Source organism: Indicator indicator, chromosome 12 (assembly GCF_027791375.1).
Source record: "Indicator indicator isolate 239-I01 chromosome 12, UM_Iind_1.1, whole genome shotgun sequence".
NCBI lineage: Eukaryota > Metazoa > Chordata > Aves > Piciformes > Indicatoridae > Indicator > Indicator indicator.
In genome coordinates this window covers 24,912,936-24,932,946 of record NC_072021.1, presented here as the reverse complement: position 1 = coordinate 24,932,946, position 20,011 = coordinate 24,912,936, and the positions used below count along the sequence as shown (strand labels likewise).

Below are 20,011 nucleotides of genomic sequence, written 5' to 3'. Positions count from 1 at the left end.
TACTTCTCTGTAGTGGTTTTCTATATGTACTGCTTTGTCTTTACTGTGCCTTTGTAGAGCCTCAGAAATGATGCTGAGTTTACCTAGACTGCATTTGATGAGTTATCAGTTAGTCAGTTGGAGTGCAGTCATAAAGCCAAACACTTGACATTTGTTAACTCAGTTTATAAAACTATTTTGTTTATACATGGGAAAGGAAAAAAAAACATTAAATGTTCCCCGTTTTACATATTTTCTGTCTATACACATCCTTAACTTCCACCTCACAGGACTGAGAGAGCCCATTTCAACTCAGATTTTCTCCCTCCATCTGGTCTTTCAGATGGAAGAGGGAAAAAAAAAATCTAGGTGCTCTATTTCGGGGCTTGTATGCTGTGTGAGTAATAAATTTTACCCTTTCACCTGTGCTGGTTACTCTTCCCAGGGTGCTGGTGAAGAGCAGTAGGTGGGAGGAAGTTTACATTGCATTTTTACAGAACTGTTTTGTTCTCTTTTGTTTTGTTCGTTTTGTTGCCAGAACAAGCGGTTCAGACCACTGCATATGAAGAACGTCAGTCCAAAGAGGAGCCCAAGGATGCAGAGGACATTGTGCTGTTCATCTGTCTTCTGCTAAGAACAGATGCATTAGAAAGGGTGCAGCTATAGCCTTTCACATTATTTGGTTGCACCTACTTAAACTCCTCTTGAAATTAGAGTATGATGAGTTCCACATACAGCTTGTACAAGGGAACGCTCAGCTAATACCTCTTCTACCTTTCTTCAGTTAGTGCTTTGCCTTTGTCACCTGCCATAAATACTTCCCATCTCATGTCACTGGGTCCAACTTTTAATTTCATTTCATTTTATAGCATTTACATGAAGAGCAGTAGTTTGGGTCTGTACAAAGATCTGCACTGTCCTGCCAAGCTGGAAGTGATGTCTGTAGGTCTCTCCTGCCATGACCTGCTTAACCTTCTCTGGACACCACCTCCACTGTCGTTTTTCCATCCAAAGGATTGTGCTAACATGTTGAGGCACAAATAAAGCCACCTGAGAGGAAATGTATGTAAGAAGAAAATGGTATAAAAACGTCTTTTTACATATACATGGGGAAAAATGGAAACATAGGACTGGACGTATTTTACACCTGTTACCAAGAGATGTCATTTTAGCACCTAGTTGCTTAGTAGTGGTTGATCCTCAGTCACTTAATGATGGATGACCTTCATGTTCTGCTGGCCTACCTTGAGTTAATGGGGTTGGTAGAGGTTCCTCGGCATGGTCTGTGCACTATGCTCTGTCCTACATCAACTTCAAGATCAGACTGGATGTGGCCCTGGGCAGCCTGATGTCGTTGGAGGTATTCCTGCTAACTGCGGGGGGGTTGGACAAGATGCCCTTCAAGCATCCCTTCCAACCCAATGCAATCTGGGAAACTTTCTGGGAAAGTAAGTAAGGATCTTATTTTACCAAGATGACACAAATGGTGGCCTTTGTCATCCAGACTCTCACTGCAGAGGGTATTTGGCACTATTTCTTCAATCAGGGTTAATTTAAGTGCATCTGTTGTAGGTGAGGACTGCAGGAGCCTGTGCTAACTGAGCACAAAGATGCAGGAGCAGAAGTAAGGAACAGGAGGAGGCAGCGGACTTGGCAGAGGTATAGCTGAACTCCTTGACGCATCTGGGCAACGGTAAGAATGAAGAGGACTCTTGAAAGAATTAAGTACTCTTGTTTCCAGGGTACATCTTGAAAAACCTTCCTGAGCAGTACTGGAAGCATGGGGAAGAAACCAGAAAATGTCACAAGCTTATTGAGGCAAGTGTACCCTACTTTTCTGTGCCAGAAGCAGATGTGCTTGTGTGTGCCTGTAACACACAGGAGAATTGCTATGAGCAGTTAGCTGGCGCAGAAGAATCCTCACTGCAGTCAAATTCTGCAAGACTGTAAAAATTAATAAGTATGTCAGACAGTCACATTGAGTTTTTATATTATCCACCCTGCTTAGTTAAAATGCAAATCAGGGTAATCTTCCTTTTCAAAGGAACTAGATTGTGTGTTCACAGAAGAAATGTTTGAGAAAGAAATGCACACTGCATGCTTTGTGATTGCTCAATGCTGATTTATGTGCTGTGACTATAAATTTGTGGGAAATGTCGAGTAGCCTGTAACCATCGGGCTCAGACCTGTAGTAATGTGGCAAGCATGAATGAAGAATGCACATTCTGTTTCCTCTGCCAACATGCAACCTCTACAGAATTAAAACAAAGGGCTGACTACTGGCTTAGGAGGGGGTTATATGAACTATATATAAAGGTGCTATCCAGCTCAAAGAGGGGGCAAATATGTATGATGGCAGTGTCCCTTAATGTAGTACACAATCAAAAAGCCAGTTTGGTGCCCTAAATCAGAAATAGGACAAATTGAAGTTCAAAGTTCAGAGTGAAAGTAATTATACATTTTTGAAAATGCATATTCTAGTTTTTAGGCTATAGTTTAACACCTCCCTGACAGAAGAAAAAGATTTTAAGTTGACAGAAGCCCCGATCAAGGAATGTGGCTCTCAGCCTCTCTGTTCTCTCAGCAGAAAAAAACAGCCCTGCAAAATTACTCCATTGCCAAAATGTTTCTTGATATATTACAGTGCACATAACCACGGGCTTGCAGGCAGCTGGAATTGTGCAATCTGTTGGGGCAGACCTAGAGAACTCTCAGGGATAAATAACTATACCTCACAGATAAAAATAAAACCACTTGCAGGCTGTTTATTCAAAATGCTTCTCCATATACCTGCTTTGAAAAGCACAGCCATTCCTATGTAAACAATAACTAGACCTGTCTCAGTCTATCACAGAAAGCAAGCTTTTACAAGATGTTACTTTAAAAGGAAGAAATAGGAGGAGCACTGACTTAGGAAAGAAAGATTGGGGTTGTTTTTATTATTCCTTTGGGTCACTGTGGGTTACAGTATGGAACGTACAACGTGATGCAACTCTCCTGCTTGTTTTCCAGTTGGATTACTGAGGCTGGCTGGAAGGGTGTCTGTGTTTGAATTCAATTATTTCACTTTCCTGTAGTGGATTACTAGCCCATTTTGATGAAGATCTCTTATCTGGTGCCTCAACTCAGTCCAGTGACTTAAGACTCTTGACTTGCTGGATCAGCTCCTTCCAGATGCCCTTTGACGTGTGAGTCCAAATTTTTGCCTTATGATTGGCCTTGTCGTTCATGGAAAACAAAAATCCCAGGTTAGTGCTCTTGCATTCATTAACTTTTGCTCTGCTGAGAAAACTTCATTTTCTGGATGTTTACTTGTTTCAGTAGACACTGTGCAGTATGCCATACTGGCTTTTCAAAAGTACTCCACAGACAGGGTAATATTGTTTCAGAAGGCAAAGCTGAATACATTAGGTAAGTAATTTAATTTTTTGCTAACTTTTTTTATTTCAGTTTTTTTTTTTTTTTGAAAGCTTATTTAGTTAAAATAAGAAGTGAATACTAGATCAGCCTGCTTTGGGTATCATGCATCATATCCTAAATTATTAGAAAAGTCACAGGTGTACAATTCTTCAGTTAAGATAAAGAACTGAATTGATAAATGTTTAACGATGAGTAGGTGAAATTTAAAAGAAAACATCAGAAAGAGTGGACAAAAAAACATGAGGTTGTTTGAAATGAAACAGTATCTATGGTTTTCAGTTAACTACAACTCTGTGCTAGTCTCCCCACTCTGAAAACCTTTCCATTTTGTCAGATTATACCATGAGAATAAACAAGTTCTTTGTACAGTGTGAGTTAAAAGTCTCATTGTGGCTTTCCAAATTAACAAGAAGGAATTAGACTGCATTTGTTTCACATTAACATCTAGGAAAGAGTTGGCTGTAGTTTGGGTGACACATGGAGGAGGGATTTTATTTTAATTTTTTTTTCCCAACCGTTCTGTTGTCTTATTTCTATCACAACTTCCTAAGGAATAGAGAGCAGATGATTCTTAAGCAGCCTGCTTCTGCCTGCTAATGACCTCAGTTGAGGTTGTTTGGAGAAGCCACATTCCAGGAGAGTCTGGGATCTTCTTTCTTGAAAGCTCTCATTGATTTTAGTATTCATGCCACTGTAATAAAAATAGCAGCTAAAGGCAAGGCTAAAGCAAGTCAGAGAAGAGGCTATTCATGTTAGTGTTAACTTACCCGTCCTGGTGAGACAGATGTGTGCTTATTTAGGGAGGCAGCTAGAGAGTCACTCTTCAATTATAGCAGCCTTTCTGACAAAGGAAGCAAGTGCATCACCTACCCCCTGGTAAGCTGCTACCTTATCTTTTTAATAGCTTTCTTAGATTTAGACTGCAGTAGCTTCTCTCTCAAATACCCTCTGTGATTTTCTTTGGGGTGGGAATGAAGTGCTGGGAGTAGAGCACATCCCTCCTATGGGAAAACCAGCCTCTGACCACAGGAGTGTACTGGAGCATGTGAAGCATTAATTTATTCAACATTTTTCCAAACGTTCAAATTAAAAGCCAAAAGGAAATATTTCCTACTGAGTGGGAAGAGATCAAAGTGGATTTTTTGTTGTGTTTGTTATTATTATTACTATTGCTAAAATTCTTTTATGTTATGCTGCTCATAATGTATAATATTGTTTTTCTTGCTTGATCTCCTCTCTCAGTGGAGAATGTTTAAGAGTATAATCTACCATGAATTTGAATACTCAACCTTTAAGACCTGTTGATGCTCATGCACAGCAGCAGTGTTTTAAAAATTGATCTATATATTTTTGGTCATGTTAAAATCTGCTGCTGATTTCATGTTCCAGTGTTGGGTTTTTGTGGGGTTTTTATTTTATTTTTGGTCAGTCTGCTACACACAAGAGAAAATGATCCAGAGTCTCCCTGGGGAAAAGAAAAGATCACTCATGACATTTAAAATGGCTTTCTACACATTTATTGATTTCTAATACAAGCAAAATTAAAATATGCTGGAGTTTATATTTAAATGGTCACCTTAACGTCATTAATTTTCTAACAGAAACTAGAAAACACTGGGACTTTATCCCTTTTATCACCTAATGTGAGTTTGCTGGGTTCATTAATGGCCTAGCAGACTTTCATCATTGAGAAATTGTGGCAGTAGGCAACAATCATATAAAGAAAAGGTTGTGAAATTATCTGAAATAATATTAAGCAGTAAGTTTGATGTCCACTGTGCTCCAGTGTCTTTGATAGGAGATGACTTTCTAAATGCCTTCAGTTTCCAAGGGAATTTGATGAAGGGAAAAATATTTGGTTTCTGAGGGGAATCCTCTGATTTATTTAATTAGTATTTCTTGAATTAAAAGCTGAGAATTTCAAAATGTCCTAACAAACAGAGGCAGCTCAGTTAGTCTAGAGGTCTAGGGATTATGGACATCTTATGGTTCATAAGATGTCACACTTATATAACCCCTGACCAAGCCTTGCTTAATCATTTAGCAAAGTTTAATTAGTTTCTTGAGAAGGAGGTAATCACTCTTGAGGCTGTAGATCCCTGAAGGATGGGAAGTGTCAGAAAATCCTGCCTTGTCGAACCAGTCCTGCACTAATTTATGGAAGAACTGTCTTGGATTTCAGCTCTGGTTTTCAGCTACTGTCAAGCTGTCCCTTCTTCCTTTGCTTTTCTGTATGACTTCTGGCAGTGGCTTGACTAAAAAATGAGCTATTGAGAATTACCTGTTGTTTTCTTTAAATTCTCAGCTATCAGTCTACAAGTTCCTTTCTGTTGCTTTTTCTGTTTACAACTGGAAGGTAAAAGTAGGACTGCAAAGGATTTAGGGCCACTATGCCTGTCTGTACTCTCAAGGCATTCTGCTTTTTCTCCAAGAGGAAAATTTTCCTCCAGTTTTTGAGGTTGCCCCTAAGGAAGAGCAGGACCTGCATGAAACCAGGCTTCTGAAGTTCTGTAGTGCAGACACAAGACATAGGCAAGTGTGTGCAGCTGTTTCATTTAGCCTGCTGCAGCCTCCGAGGCTTCATTGGCATGTTGATGCCTGTCCTAAGCTCTGACTTCCAGAGAGCAATATCTCTTCTGCTTGTCTCAGTCCATGGGGACCAAGGGAGGAGGGACTTTCCTTCATGTCAGGAAGATTTTATGTACTGCTCTTCAGACTTCATAAACAAGAGCTACTAAAACAAGTGTATGTACTTTTTTATGCCATAAAGTTTTATTATAGCAATGGAGTTAGCCTTTAAGTATTCAGCCATGTGAAGAATGTTGGAATGCAAAAAACCCTCCCTGTTTTAATTACTGCATAAAAAAAAGTTCCCATTCTCAAGAAGCCACTCTGAATTCCTGTCTGCTAGAGGACTGATTGTAAGGATTTGTTATGATGCAGGGGTTTCCAACTGAAATTGGGTAGCCTCCTGTAAGAAGTCAGCTTCTTACAGATTTGATGGTTGTCCCCAGCATGTAAACTCTGCCAGACCTTGGCCTGTACTGGCTCTCACTGGAATTATGTGGCCTCAGAATGTGACCTACAGAGATGCTCAAGTGACAGAGGACAGAGCCATGCTTCAGTAGCTGAGCTTCTTAGCTTAATCTTTTTGGCACACCAGTGATGGTCCCAGAAAGGGGAGATGGTAGCATGAGGATGAAGTCACAGTGATGATGGTAGGGCAGGACTATGGGCCAGGTTCAGTGGGAACAAAATAGCGGAAGCTGTAAGTGAAAGAAAGGGTAAGACCATGGCAGCAGACATTGGGCATATCCTCAGATTGTTTTCATCACTGCTTGGGTTGTGAAAACAGAAATTCTTGACACATTTGACAAAAAGCACTTCTCCTGCTATTACACAGGAAGCTCTGTACAGGAGACTATTTCCTATATTCTGCTAATTAACTTAACAGTATGAAGACTGCTAAGAACCCAGCTGCTGACCCACATTTCAGCAATATAAATTTGGGATCGTATGTTTTTGGCCAGTGTCATGTGGAGGAGCTTTGTTCTACTTGGAGAACTTGGCTTTAGTTTGTAGATTTTGGAGGAGGTTTTCCTTGGAAAAAAATCTATTGTTCTAAGTAAGCATCATTATGAGTCAGCAGGACCCAAGAATTAAGACAATTGCTACAGTCTTGGCTCTTGCATTTCCTTTCCCCATCCCTGAGGAGCTCAGCCCCAGAGGGGTGTAATGCTATGTGCAGAAAGTTAATTTATCAGCACAGCTATGCAGTGGCATCTTCTCTCACAGCTCCCACTGTACTTGGATCCTGCCCTGTGAGTGCTGGACTGGCAAATGTCTACACTTGTGTTTTGTTGGATTCCCTTACACAAAAGTGTCCCAGGGACAAGGTGTTCAAAACTCACTTCCTATGCATGCTAGTGGCTGCTACCCAGAAGTCAAGTGAGGTTAATAGCTAAACAAGCTTCATTATTCTCTGCAGCAGCAGTCTCATCTCTAGGAACTGCTAAAGCTCTTTTCTTTATCCTCACACTAACATGAACCTTCTGAGGTTGGAGATTTTGAGTATCATTTACTATCTTACCTCTTGTGTTCCTCTGAGAATCATTTTCAGATGGGATATAGCATCATAGAATGTTAGGGGCTGAAAGGGACCCCTAGAGATCATCTAGTTAAACCCTTCTGGCAAGGCAGGATCATCTAGGGCAGGCTGCACAGGAACACATCTGGGTGGGTTGTGATTTGATGAAACAAATAATGAAATAAATGATCATGAAATAAAGTTCTTCCTGGAATGAGAGCAAAATTTAGGGAGAGGTATACCTATGTGGGACACTCCAGCTGTATTAGAACATACTTACAGAGGTACAGTGTCTCTTTCTTTACTAGGGTAACTTGAATAATATAATATATCAGTACAATTCAAGAAAATGTGTGTAGCACTAGGATGAGGGGCAATGGTTTTAAACTAGAGAAGGGTAGATTTAGATTGGACATCAGGAAGAAGTTTTTTACTATGACAGCAGTGGAACACTGGAACAGTTTTCACAGGGAGGTGGTGGAGGCTCCATCCCTGGAGACATTCAGGGTCAGGCTTGATGGGCTCTGAGCAGCTTGATTAGTTTGGTGTGTCACTGCTTGCTGTAGGGGAGGTTGGACTAGAAGATCTTTGGAGGTCCCTTCCAAGCCAAACCATTCTATGATTCGGTGAAAAATAGTAAAAATGAACTCAGAGTTCATGAAAGATTCAGAATCTGTAACTAAAAACAGTAGCCTCACATTTATGCATTAAAAAAGTATGGAACAGTGAAAGTTAAGGAAGTCCACTAGTATGTGTTTCCTTGACTGCAAGATAAAAGCAGGCAAGAAAATTGCTCTTTGTACAATTTATGCCTTGTGTGCTAATTATCCATGCCTCTGATGCCATATGCCTCACAAAAGATGTTCTCTCCTCTTGTTTTCAGGTAATGATAGTTGAAGATGCCAGCCCCCTGGCAAATATGCTGTGCTAAAAAATCCAGAACTAAGCATGGAAAAGCTGAAATGGACAATATGGCAGAGACAAATGGGAAAATGCAGATGAAGAAAGAAATCACATTATTAAATGGAGTTTCTTTAATTGTAGGGAACATGATTGGCTCTGGGATATTCGTATCACCCAGAGGTGTTTTAATGTACAGTGCTTCCTATGGACTGTCTCTAGTCATCTGGGCACTTGGTGGGATGTTTTCACTGTTTGGAGCTTTGTGTTATGCTGAATTGGGCACATCCATCGTTAAATCTGGAGCCAGTTATGCCTATATCCTGGAAGCATTTGGTGCCTTTGTGGCCTTCATCAGACTCTGGTCATCCTTGCTGATTATTGAACCAACAACCCAGGCAGTGATTGCAATCACATTTGCTAACTACATTGTCCAACCAATTTTCCCTCATTGTGAGCCACCCTATGATGCAGTCCGGTTGATTGCAGCTGCTTGTATATGTAAGTAAAGTCATGATTCCTAGAAAATAAGAATTAGAATTATAGCTGCCCAGAGATTTTTTTTTCCCCCTAATTGTTATACCTTCACCTTCTGTGAAAATAATTATTGCCTTTCTAAAACATGTTCTTAGGAGCATGCAGGAAATAATCTTTTATTGAGATGGATTTGATTTGGCTCTAGGATTATTAGAGGGGAGATGAGAATTTCAACAGTTTAGTCCAGTATTGCATCCCCTCTGGTAGGGCTATCTATTACCTGGCTCAAGAAGTTATCCTCAGTGCTCTCCAAGAGTCTCCTGGATTGCCTACAGCTCACTGGGCTACTTTTCCAGCAGATGGTGGTTGAAGCCCCCTGACAGGGTGAGAGCCTGTGTGAAGCCTTCTGTAGCTGGAGTAAGAAGGCTTTGTCAATAGGCTCCCCTGTAGTAGTCGCCAAACACAAGGTTCCCTTTGTTGCCACTGGTTCTTACCCATAAGCTTTTGGCCTAGTCATGGCTGTTCTCTGGGGACAGCTCTTTCCACTCTATCTGTTTCTTGATACAGAGGGCAACCCCTCTGCCCCTTCCTCTCTCCTTCACCAGAATAAGATTTACAGAAATCACTATTTACAGATGTTTAAAATTCTATTCAAACCCAAAGTTAACAGGAAGAATCATTATATAATCTACTGGGCTTTTTAATACTGGAATAAACCCAGAATTCTGTCCCCATTGCACAATGTTGGTATCTTAGCAAGAAACATAGGGGGCAAAACATAGGGAGCAGGAGTTTGTTCTAAAATTGAAAAGCTGGTGTGTTTTTGTCTCACTGTGACAAAAATAGCATCCTTCAGAAAACATTTTAATAAACCTATGTGGTCCTGAACAGGTGAAATTGAATTCTATTTTGTTCTTTGAAAAAGGGCTGGTATCTGGAAGGGTGATTTTGAATACACTTTGAGTGGTGTGAGATCTGCAGTGCTCTTCTCATGCATGTTCTTTTTCTCTGCAGGCTCCTTAACATTTATTAATTGTGTTAATGTGAAGTGGGGAACTCGTGTACAAGATGTTTTCACGTACGCAAAACTTTTGGCTCTGATCCTGGTGATAGCTGTTGGCTTTTACAAAATTGGTAAAGGTAAGAATAATACTCACTTAAATGCTTAAAAGTAAACCATACATCAGTTTCAAAATCTCAGCAAGATCAGACTCCTTAAGACTTACCTATGCAGTGGTTCTTATTGTCCCACAGGAAGGTCACAGGAATTTTATGGCTTGTTAAGCAAGCAGAAATTACCAGACGTGTCCTCTGCATCGCTTCTCACACCCTGCTCCCCCTGCTTGCCTGTAGCAGAGCTGCTGCAGTGCCTTGTGAGGGGAGGATCTTGTCTTTTCCTTCCCTGGTGAGAGGTCATGCTTGTTACTAGAAACTAGAAAGGTGAAGACTAATTCTGTGGTCTTTTGAATCACTGAGGTGCTGTACAGCATCACAGGAGACATAAGACACTCTGATCAGCAGCATCTGGACTGAACTAAATACATGAAAAGCTGGAGACTAGTTTGTTCTGGTGCTACTTCTGCAATAGATTTGATTTTATTAATTTGGATCTCTTTCACAGTGAAGTCTTTTCCAACTCTAGCTCTGTTGCTTAGTTACTAAAGTTTCTTCATTTTCCTTTCCCATGAAATAAGTGAATAGCTATTGTGTCTTTATTCAGTTAAAATAAAGATGTTTTTCTCCTCTTCTGTTTAGGAATTGTCTTCTGCTGCTGCTGGAACTAGCTTATAAAACTTACTGGACATGCTTGTTTTTCCATGTGTACTGGCCTTCTTTCCTTGGCTACATTTCTAATGCATCAGCTGTTACACTGCAAAGCTACACCCAGACTTTAAGAGAGCTTTCTGGTTAAGCCATTATCTGTGTGTGTCAGTTGTCACTGGTTTGTTCAACTCTAAAGAAACCTGAACAAATGAACCCAGTCCTAAAGGCAGGAAGACACAGAGGAAAAGCATTGCTTAAGGGCCAAAGTCACATGAAAAAGGTTCCCCCCATAAAGCTGCTGCAGTTTTACAAAGCTGTGAGTCCATGATGTCTCCCTTATAGCAGCTTTGCCTTGTCCCCTTTGTCATAAATTTACCTGGGCTTTCAAACTGACTCCTTTCCAGTATCTGAAGGGGGCCTACAAGGAATCTGGGGAGGGACTTTTTAGGATATCAGGTAGTGATAGGACTGGGGGGAATGGAATAAAGCTGGAAGTGGGGAGATTCAGGCTGGACATGAGGAAGAAGTTCTTCACCATGAGAGTGGTGAGAGCCTGGAATGGGTTGTCCAGGGAGGTGTTGAGGTCCCATCCCTGGAGGTGCTTAAGGCCAGGCTGGATGAGGCTCTGGCCAGCCTGATGTAGCGTGAGGTGTCCCTGCCCATGGCAGGGGTGTTAGAACTAGATGATCCTTGTGGTCCCTTCCAACCCTGACTGATTCTATGATCCTTCCACACTCCCAGCCAGCTCACTGGTATGCAGCTGCCACAGTGCAATTTAGCCCAGAGTCCATTCTCTCTGCTCCTGTATCCACATAACCTACACTGAGTCTTTTGCTTTGCTCTGTGGGACCAGGGAGGGTGAAGGCAGAGAGGAAACACTGTGAGGAGCACAAGGTGCTGAGGACTTTTAGTGGCAGCAGAGGTCTAGTCTATGCTTTGTTTAAGCAGAATCAAGCACTTAGGTACAGAAGGGTTGGGAGGAAGAATGATGTGGACTTCTGGATGAAGCTGTGATTGAGTCGATGCACTCTTCTAGACTCAGCAACTGTTTTAATGAAAAGAGCAGTTGTGATGTAGGGTTTAGTCCTGCCATGTTCCTTCTGACATGCTCAGAGATGCCTCTTCTTTCAAAACACTGTGCATGTATCTGATTATGAATATGAGCTGTCTTTAGTTAAAAAAAAAAAAAAAAAAAGCTTTTCTTGAGCCTTTCACAGAATGGTACGATTTGGAAGGGACCTCTGGACACCATTGAGTCCAACCCTCTTGCCAAGGCAAATTCACCTAAAGAAGGTCACAGAGGAACAAGTCTGTGTGGGTTTTGAATGTCTCCAGAGAAGGAGACTCCACCTGCTCTCTGGGCAGCCTTTTCCAGTGCTCCACCATTCTCAACATAAAGAAGTTCCTCCTCATGTTTAAATGGAACTTCTTGTGTTCATGTTTGTGCCTGTTACCCCTTGTCTGTTTCTTCCATTTTCTTCCCCAAAGTGCATGTAGCTCTTGGAGTGTCACCTTCCTCAGTTCAGCCTCCTGAGAGTTACTACTCTTCAAAGACTGAATTCCTTTTGTGGTATCTGTAAGCTCCTTAGTTTAACCACCTTGCAGTGAAGTTGTTTCATTTTACAAGAATGACCTTACTTCCCTAACAGAGCTTTCAGCATGTTTCTGAACCCACTTCCACTTATATTAGATGGTTGACTTTCCTTCTGCAAACTCTGAAAGGCCTTTCTTCCCCTTTCCAGAGTCTCCTTGAAGGCTCATGCCATTTCATGACATTTTGCCTATTTTGCAGCGTTCTGCAGAGTGTCATCTCAACTGATTGAGCTAAACTAGAGGAGAATTTTGAAAGGAAAGATTTTTCTGATCTCCTCTCCTAACTTCAGGGAACACCATTGTGGGGCAGAGCATCCCATGAAGAACCATGCCTCCAGGAGTTCCCCCTCCAGTGGCCACTAATTGGCCTGGTGAAAGCGAAAGCACATATAGGAGGAAGAAATATGAGACAGATTCAGGAACTGAAAAGGGGCTTCCCAAGTGCCTGTGCCTGGATGACAGATAACAGCATGATCCCAGTATGCCTCCCTCCCTCAATGGTCTAGACAGCAATGCCAGGGGAGAATGCTGTGTGCTGGTAGAATTGCACAAGTCACTTGCAAATAACATGGGAAAATATCTTCTGCTGTCTCCCTGTACAAGTGTAGTGTCTGACCACCTGACTGAAACTTTGCTAATTGTCACATCAAACCATAAAGCTGTGCACCTTTAGAAACTGTAATGAAGCCTGGATGCAGTGGGGTTTTATTTCCTTTCGGTTAGTTGAGACTTTTAGTGTAGTTTCTTCCCACATCATGTCCTTGAAATGTAACAGGCAAGTGGTACCTGCTGTTTGTACAGGAGAAACAGAAAACTTGAGTGCTCCCTTCAAGGGCTCAGCAACAAACCCAGGGATGATTGCACTGGCTCTTTACTCTGCCCTCTTCTCCTACTCGGGATGGGACACACTCAACTATGTGACAGAGGAGATGCAGAATCCTCAGAGGTAAGCACATATGTTGCCTTGGATCACTGAAGTGTCCTGGTAAGACAGATGATGGTAGCCCAAGCCATATTTGTTTCTGACTGGAAAGCAGTCAGGCTATTTTCTCTGCAAAAACCTTCTTCTTTTCAAATGAAGGACTAAGTATGAGAACTCCTTCTGATTATTGTCGTTGCTCACCAGTTGTATCACCTTAACAAATCACTTGCCCGGATATGTATATTTTGTACCTTAACCAGATCAGAAGTTTTAAAGGAGGAGAACAAGTCCCTTCTGAAAGCAGGGAAAGTATCCATTTAGCCCCCCAAAATTCCCTACTTCTTTTCAAACACAAAACAGTTTTAGTTTCCAGGACTGGTTTTGCTACCAGTAGGATAAGACTGTTTCAGGTGATCTTCTGCATTATTCTAGGCAAAATCTTTAATTTTGCTAAAGGTGAAAGGTTAAGTCCACAGCAGCACTGGAAATATCATCTCCTGCCCTCTGTAGGGATGTCAACACTGTGGTAGTTGTGTGTCCCAGCTACTCAGACTCATACAGTTCACCATGTCTTGGCATACACATAGATTACGAGTCAGGAAAAAAATGCTGTGACTATGAGAACACCAAAGTGTGCATTCAAATCTCATTATTTAAGGGCTGTCTTTATTTATTTATTGCTTTCATATAAAAGCTAGTATCTACAATTGACAGATACAAAGATACTTTCTTTTCTCTAAAACTTGTGGCTGCAAATTATTTTGTAACCCCGCAATTAGAAAATGATGGGTCACAAAGAATGGTGGAGGTATCCATTCACAAATGTTCAAATTTAGGAACAACGTTCTAATTAAGTATTCCATATTTAAAGAACACAAAATAATGCTGACATTTTCCTTTTGCAGGAATCTGCCTCTTTCCATTGCAATTTCAATGCCTATTGTCACTATTATTTACTTGTTGACTAATATAGCATACTACGTAGTGCTGAACATGTCAGATCTCCTCACAAGTGATGCAGTGGCTGTGGTAAGTGATACAAAATAATTAAAGGAAAAGTTACTCTAGGGATGACATGGCAGAAAAATCTTAGGCAGCACACTTTTTTTGCCAGAACAGTTGAAATATCTCCATAGTGAAGGCTGATGCTTTGTTTCAAACTTTCTTTTCATGTAAGAGTGCCAATATATTAGAAGGTGCATGTAAAGAACTATCCAATAAATCTGCTCTTGTAAAATCCTCTTATACACTCTGCAAATCCTGCTCCTAACAGCACTTCATTGTAAAAGATACTTTTGCCAGTCAGGCAGAGGAAAAGCTGGGGAAAGCCTGGGTTGTTTAAGAGCCAGGGTTTTTTTGCCATCATTCGAAGGTACAGTGTGTGATGTTTAGTGCTGCAGGATTACAGCAGTGTTTTCAGTGCCAAAATGTGCAGTGAAGTGCTTTTTAAAAGTTTATCAGCGTCTCATACACAAGTACTGTTACAGCTCAGGCTCAACAAGGCTCTGAGCAGCCTGATCTAGCAGAGGATGTCTCTGCTCACTGCAGGAGGGTGGGACCTTGGGAGGTCCCTTCCAACCCAAACCATTCTATGATTACTACAGTCAGGATTTTTCAGCATACATGAAAGCAAATCCATCTTCTTCTGTTATCTTGTTGACTGCATCTAGGCTTAGAAATATTTTTATAATTTAATTTTCAGTGTATCTGCCTTTTTTTTTTTTCTTTTTATACTGATCAGTTTTTCCAAATTTTAATTTCCCCAGTAATTTTTGTGTGTCATAAGAAAGCATGGGCTGTGACACTGTACTTGGGCTAGTGTGTCCTCATGGCAGTTTCTCAGGATTGTCCATGTGCCTCACTATTATTTTCTTTTTCTGTTACAGACATTTGGCAGTGAAACTCTTAGTTATGCTAAGTGGATAATTCCTATAGCAGTGGCCATGTCTTGCTATAGTGGCTTAAACTCATCAATAATTGCAGCATCTAGGTATGAAATAAAAGCTTTATTTTAAATAATTGGGGAAAAAAACATTTATTATTAATCTGCATGCTTTACTACTGCATTATAAAAGTGAAACAGTTAAATTTTGCCATGTCAGGTTGTTCAGTTAAGGTGGAAAGGATTGGTTTGTGTTTTCTCATGGTCAGCATCAACTGTTAAGCCACTTGAGAAGAGAGCAGCATTTACAAGAGAGTAATAAAAGCTTTAATGCTGCCTTTGTCAATAGCAAGAAGCTGTTCCTTTACTCACTGGTTGAGTTTTCTTGTTCCTTTTTTTTAGGCTTTTTTATGTCGGAGCCCGGGAAGGACACCTCCCTGACAGCCTGAGCTTGATCCATATAAAGTGCTACACACCAGTCCCTGCTCTCCTCTTCAATGTAAGTGACAGCCTGGTCCCTTGCCTGCCTGGGGCAGCCCAGTGTTCAAACCCACCTCTGCCCAGTGCTTCTCACAAGCTCCTGCTCTGCTGGAGACATCTTCCTCAAATTCTCACAATTTCTAAAACTCATTGAGGGTGGTGGTGTAATTTTGTCTGGTGGAGGTTTTTCCAGTGGAAAGAGAATGGCTTGATTCACATTCTCTCTGAACAAGATTAGTGAGCACTAAGTATGACAGCATTACATAGCAAACAGAGAGGGTATAAATATCTAACAGTAAAGACAGAGGTGGTTTAAGCCTTTATGTGAGTTTTCAGAGTGCCACTGGAGAAGAATATGGCAGGAGCATCGCTCAGAGCCTGCCTTAGGCTGATTTTCTAAGACTGTAGTTATAAGAGGAGTGACAAAGCACTGAAAAGTAAATTCCCACCCTTGGATGCCTGTAGCTATATTGATTTTTCCCTGCTGTCACTATAAAAATTAATCTTGTGACACAAAAATCAAAGAACCATAAGGTATAGACGTAGTGAACGGAATTTTAAGAAGTAATCCATAAATCTAGCAGATTTCAATAAGGGGGAGGATATGCAGAGGGAGCATTTCACTGCTGTTTAACTGAACATGTGTTTTATTTGGTGTGCTGCATGTGCCTTGCTAATAGGTTATCAAACTGGTCCTATTTGACATAAATAATTTACAGAATGTTATAATCTCACTATGAATACTCTTCTAAGAGGGGTTCTGTCCTCATCAGTAAGATGAGCTATACTCCCTTAATATACCATTATTTCCATTTTTCACAGTGGAATGTTTTTGGGAGTTTTCCTGCCTATCTGTTAAAATAGACATTAAATTGCTGGTATTTTAGGTCTTTCCATGTGAGCAGTACAGCATACCTGCATACCATGGAATTTGCTCCAATGGTCTCAGTTTATGAGTGGACTGTGAGGGCCTCCAACAGTGAAAAAATTAAGTTGTTTGCTTTCAAACCAAAGCCAACCAGAACAGCAGAGTAAGCCACTGCCTACAGAAAAGCTTCTTAGCAACCTTCTCCATAGCATAGCAGAGTCTAGGGCTCCTCATCTGGTCTTCTTAGGAGGTGCTGAAACATAACTTCTCCAACTTAACACCTCTTCAGCCAAATGGTGGTGCTCTCACTGCTGTGTTTAAGGCAAAGACACCTGCCTGTTTCACACAGCACACTTGCAGATTTCTCAGTGTAAGTATCATTCTTGCAAGGACCTGATCTCCTAACTCCAGACAGATATGCTGGAAACAGGCTGGTTTGTAGCTTTACTACCTCTTTATTTCCTCAGACATGTCTTTTATTTCTTATTTAAAAGTCTTTGTTTTTATTATCTCTAGGGCTTAATGACTTTGCTTTATCTCCTTGTGGAAGATGTTTTCCTCCTCATTAATTACTACTGCTTCAACTACTGGCTTTTTGTGGGTCTGTCTGTTGCAGGACTAATATACTTGAGATATACACAGCCACATAGACCTCGACCTATTAAAGTAAGTAAACAAGAGAGGCACCAAGCCCTCCAGGCAGCTAAGTGCACATGTTCATGTGATGCTTAATACCATGACCACAACATTACCAGTTATGTTACATGTTATTTATCACCCATACAACTCCTTTCAAAATACAAGGTAAGAAATTAAGGGCAAAACCCATTTGAACTTCCACAAGAGCATCTTTTGGTGCTTTTTCTGTGGGGTTAAAATGATGTTTCTTGTTCCTTTCATCAACCTTATAACTGTGTTTCAGAATAGATAAGGTCTAAGTAAATGCCTGGGCTTTGTAGTCCATCCTAGAACAACCCTCTTTTGTACTGTTCACAGCAGAGTCTTACCAAGACACACTAGAGCTAGTGATGAAGGCTCCAGAGAGGTTAACAGTCTGATCAAACTCCATCCTGAAGCATGTTCACACTTAATTTCCAAATTCTCCCTGAAATAAGAAGAAGATGCAGATTAAATCCTGCCTTATTGGTAGTTCTGCTACTGAACCAACTAAAGCAAGGATTACTGTCAGATTATAGATAATGACTGTGTAATTCCTATTAGCATTTGCCAGCATAGCCAGCATCACAGCTCTGCATATACTTTGTCCTTTTCTGAAATGTAGCTGCTGATTTTCATCAACTTACTATTTTTAACCTTTATAAGGAAAAAGAAGTATTTATACCAGTAAACTCTCAGGATTTGCTGGTGCTTTTTTTATGTCAGCTCCTGGACTCTTGAGAAGGCTGATTACTACAGATAGTGAAAAATATTTTGGAGAAAAATAAATCCATGAAGAGATTATTGCAACTTCCCTTCTTCATAGTGTGATACTTGTTAAGTGTCCAAGCTAAATGGTGGTAAATCAGTGCATCAATGTAGAAACTGGGAGTCTAGCTGAGTTAGATCCCAATCAAAATTACAATTGAAAATTTGCAGTTGCAGTTAGAGGGAAAAATGACCCATTACTGCTCAGCTTTAAAGTACAGCTTTCAAGGATTGATTTTTTTTTACTTAATTGGGAAGAAATTGAGTTTGTGCAGGCCTGAAAACAACAAAATGGTCAGATGCTCAGGTACCCAATAAGAGGCTGTCAGGAACATACAGAGAAGCTAGCAAATTGCACTGACTGTAGGCAGTCAAAAGATTCAGTACATAGTAGTCATACAGTTAGTAGCTATATTTTTATTATTATTAATATAGAATTATAGAATCACAGAATGGCTTCAGTTGGAAGGGACCTCAGGGATCATCTCCAATCTACCTGCCATGGGCTGGGACATCTCTCAACTAGATTCAGTTGCTCAAGGCCTCATCCAACCCGGTCTAGGACAACCCCAAGGAGAAAGCATCCACAACCTCCCTGGGCAGCCTCCTCCAGAGTCTCACCACCTTTGTACTGAAGAACTTCTTCCTAAGACCCAGTCCAATCCTACTGTCCCTCAGCTTAAAACCATTTCCCCCTCATCCTGTCTCTAGACATCCTTACAAAAAGTCTCTCTCCAGCCCTCCTGTAGGATTCCTTCAGGTGTTGGAAGGCAGATAGGAAATCCTCCAGGAGTCTTCTCTAGCTAGGGTGAACAACCCCAGCTCCCTCAGCCTATCCTCATAGCAGAGGCATGACATTTTTACAATAGAGTATTTACTGCATGTCTCAATAAATGGTGTTGTGGTTTTTGTCTCCACAGCTAAACCTCTTCTTCCCTATAGTATACTGTTTGTGTTCCCTTTTCCTGGTCATAGTTCCTCTCTACAGTGACACAATCAATTCCCTTATTGGCATTGGTATTGCCCTCTCTGGCATTCCTGCATATTATTTGGGAGTTTATCTGCCAGTTGAAAAACGACCTAAATGTCTGCAGTGGTTATCTGGTAAGCAACATCATTTTGTCCCAATCAGTCTGTCAAAATCTTGAATGTCAGGACAGAAAAGAAAGAATCATTTCTTCTAGAATCCTTTTTCTTTATGAAGTTTTGCTGTGCTTTTGTATATGGCAAGTCTGAGATCACTTGCTTCGTCTCATGGTCCTGAAAACAAAATCCTTACATCCCAGTACAAAACAGTCCACATGTGGATATAATATGGTCAGATAATATTTGTGGCATTGAGCTCTTGCAATATATTGGCTCAATAAAAGCCATGTAGAACTGTGAGGATTAAATGCATTCAATGTGAGACCCTGGAAGGCAGAAATGACACACACCATTGTTTTGCTTTCTGTCCAAAGGATGTAACATCTGAGTCACAGGAGTCCATGTAAATTATGGAATAGAGAATTACTGGCCTGAGAAGTAGTTTCTACTCCTCAAATTCAGGCAGTCCTGAAAAGAAAAACTTCAATGTTTTTATTCAGTTTAACTCAGCTATCAATTTGACAGTTCAATGAAAATGTTGATGAAAATGTTGATTTTCTATTTAATTATTGAGCTCCTTTTGCTTTTAGCTATTTACAACATACTTAATCCGTTTGATTAAAGTGGTTTAAGATTTTCCTAATACCTGTAGAGTGGTTTCAAATAGTCAAAAATCTATATATTTGTCTAAGATACATTAAAACTTTATCTCACATGTTTTTGCTATGTATTACAGCTACAACAACAAAATATGTTCAGATGCTCTTCTACTGTGCCCTGTCAGACCTGGACATAGACATGGAACCTACAGCAGCTAAGAGTAAATAAAGTTGCCTTGACATTGAGAGATGTGCCTTGATATTTTCTCTTTGGAGGAATTTCTATCATCTGAAGTTCTCCCCATGTGTTCAGTTATACTGGAGCACTAACCACTGTACTCTGCAGCAGTTTGATGTCTGCTAATTTGTTTTATAAAGCACTCTGGTTTACTGCCTTTTTGTTTTTTTAAACTCCTTTGTTAATAGTGAGCTAACATCTAACACTTTGAAACTATAAAGCACTGTATGAACATACATGTATTGGTAGTGGTAAATATTACATTAATTGCAAAATCATCATAGAAAGGTC

At 40.5% G+C, this 20,011-nt stretch overlaps 1 protein-coding gene across 1 annotated transcript; it reads left to right on the top strand.

The window, feature by feature from the left end:
- The first annotated feature begins 8,385 nt into the window (after positions 1–8,385).
- On the top strand, positions 8,386–19,711 carry LOC128970453 (Y+L amino acid transporter 2-like). The gene is made up of 9 exons (XM_054385638.1): positions 8,386–8,887; positions 9,878–10,003; positions 13,022–13,166; positions 14,048–14,171; positions 15,029–15,132; positions 15,427–15,523; positions 16,889–17,038; positions 18,718–18,901; positions 19,620–19,711. Exons 1-9 carry the CDS (start codon positions 8,386–8,388, stop codon positions 19,709–19,711), a joined length of 1,524 nt encoding a protein of 507 aa, XP_054241613.1.
- Positions 19,712–20,011: the final 300 nt, after the last annotated feature.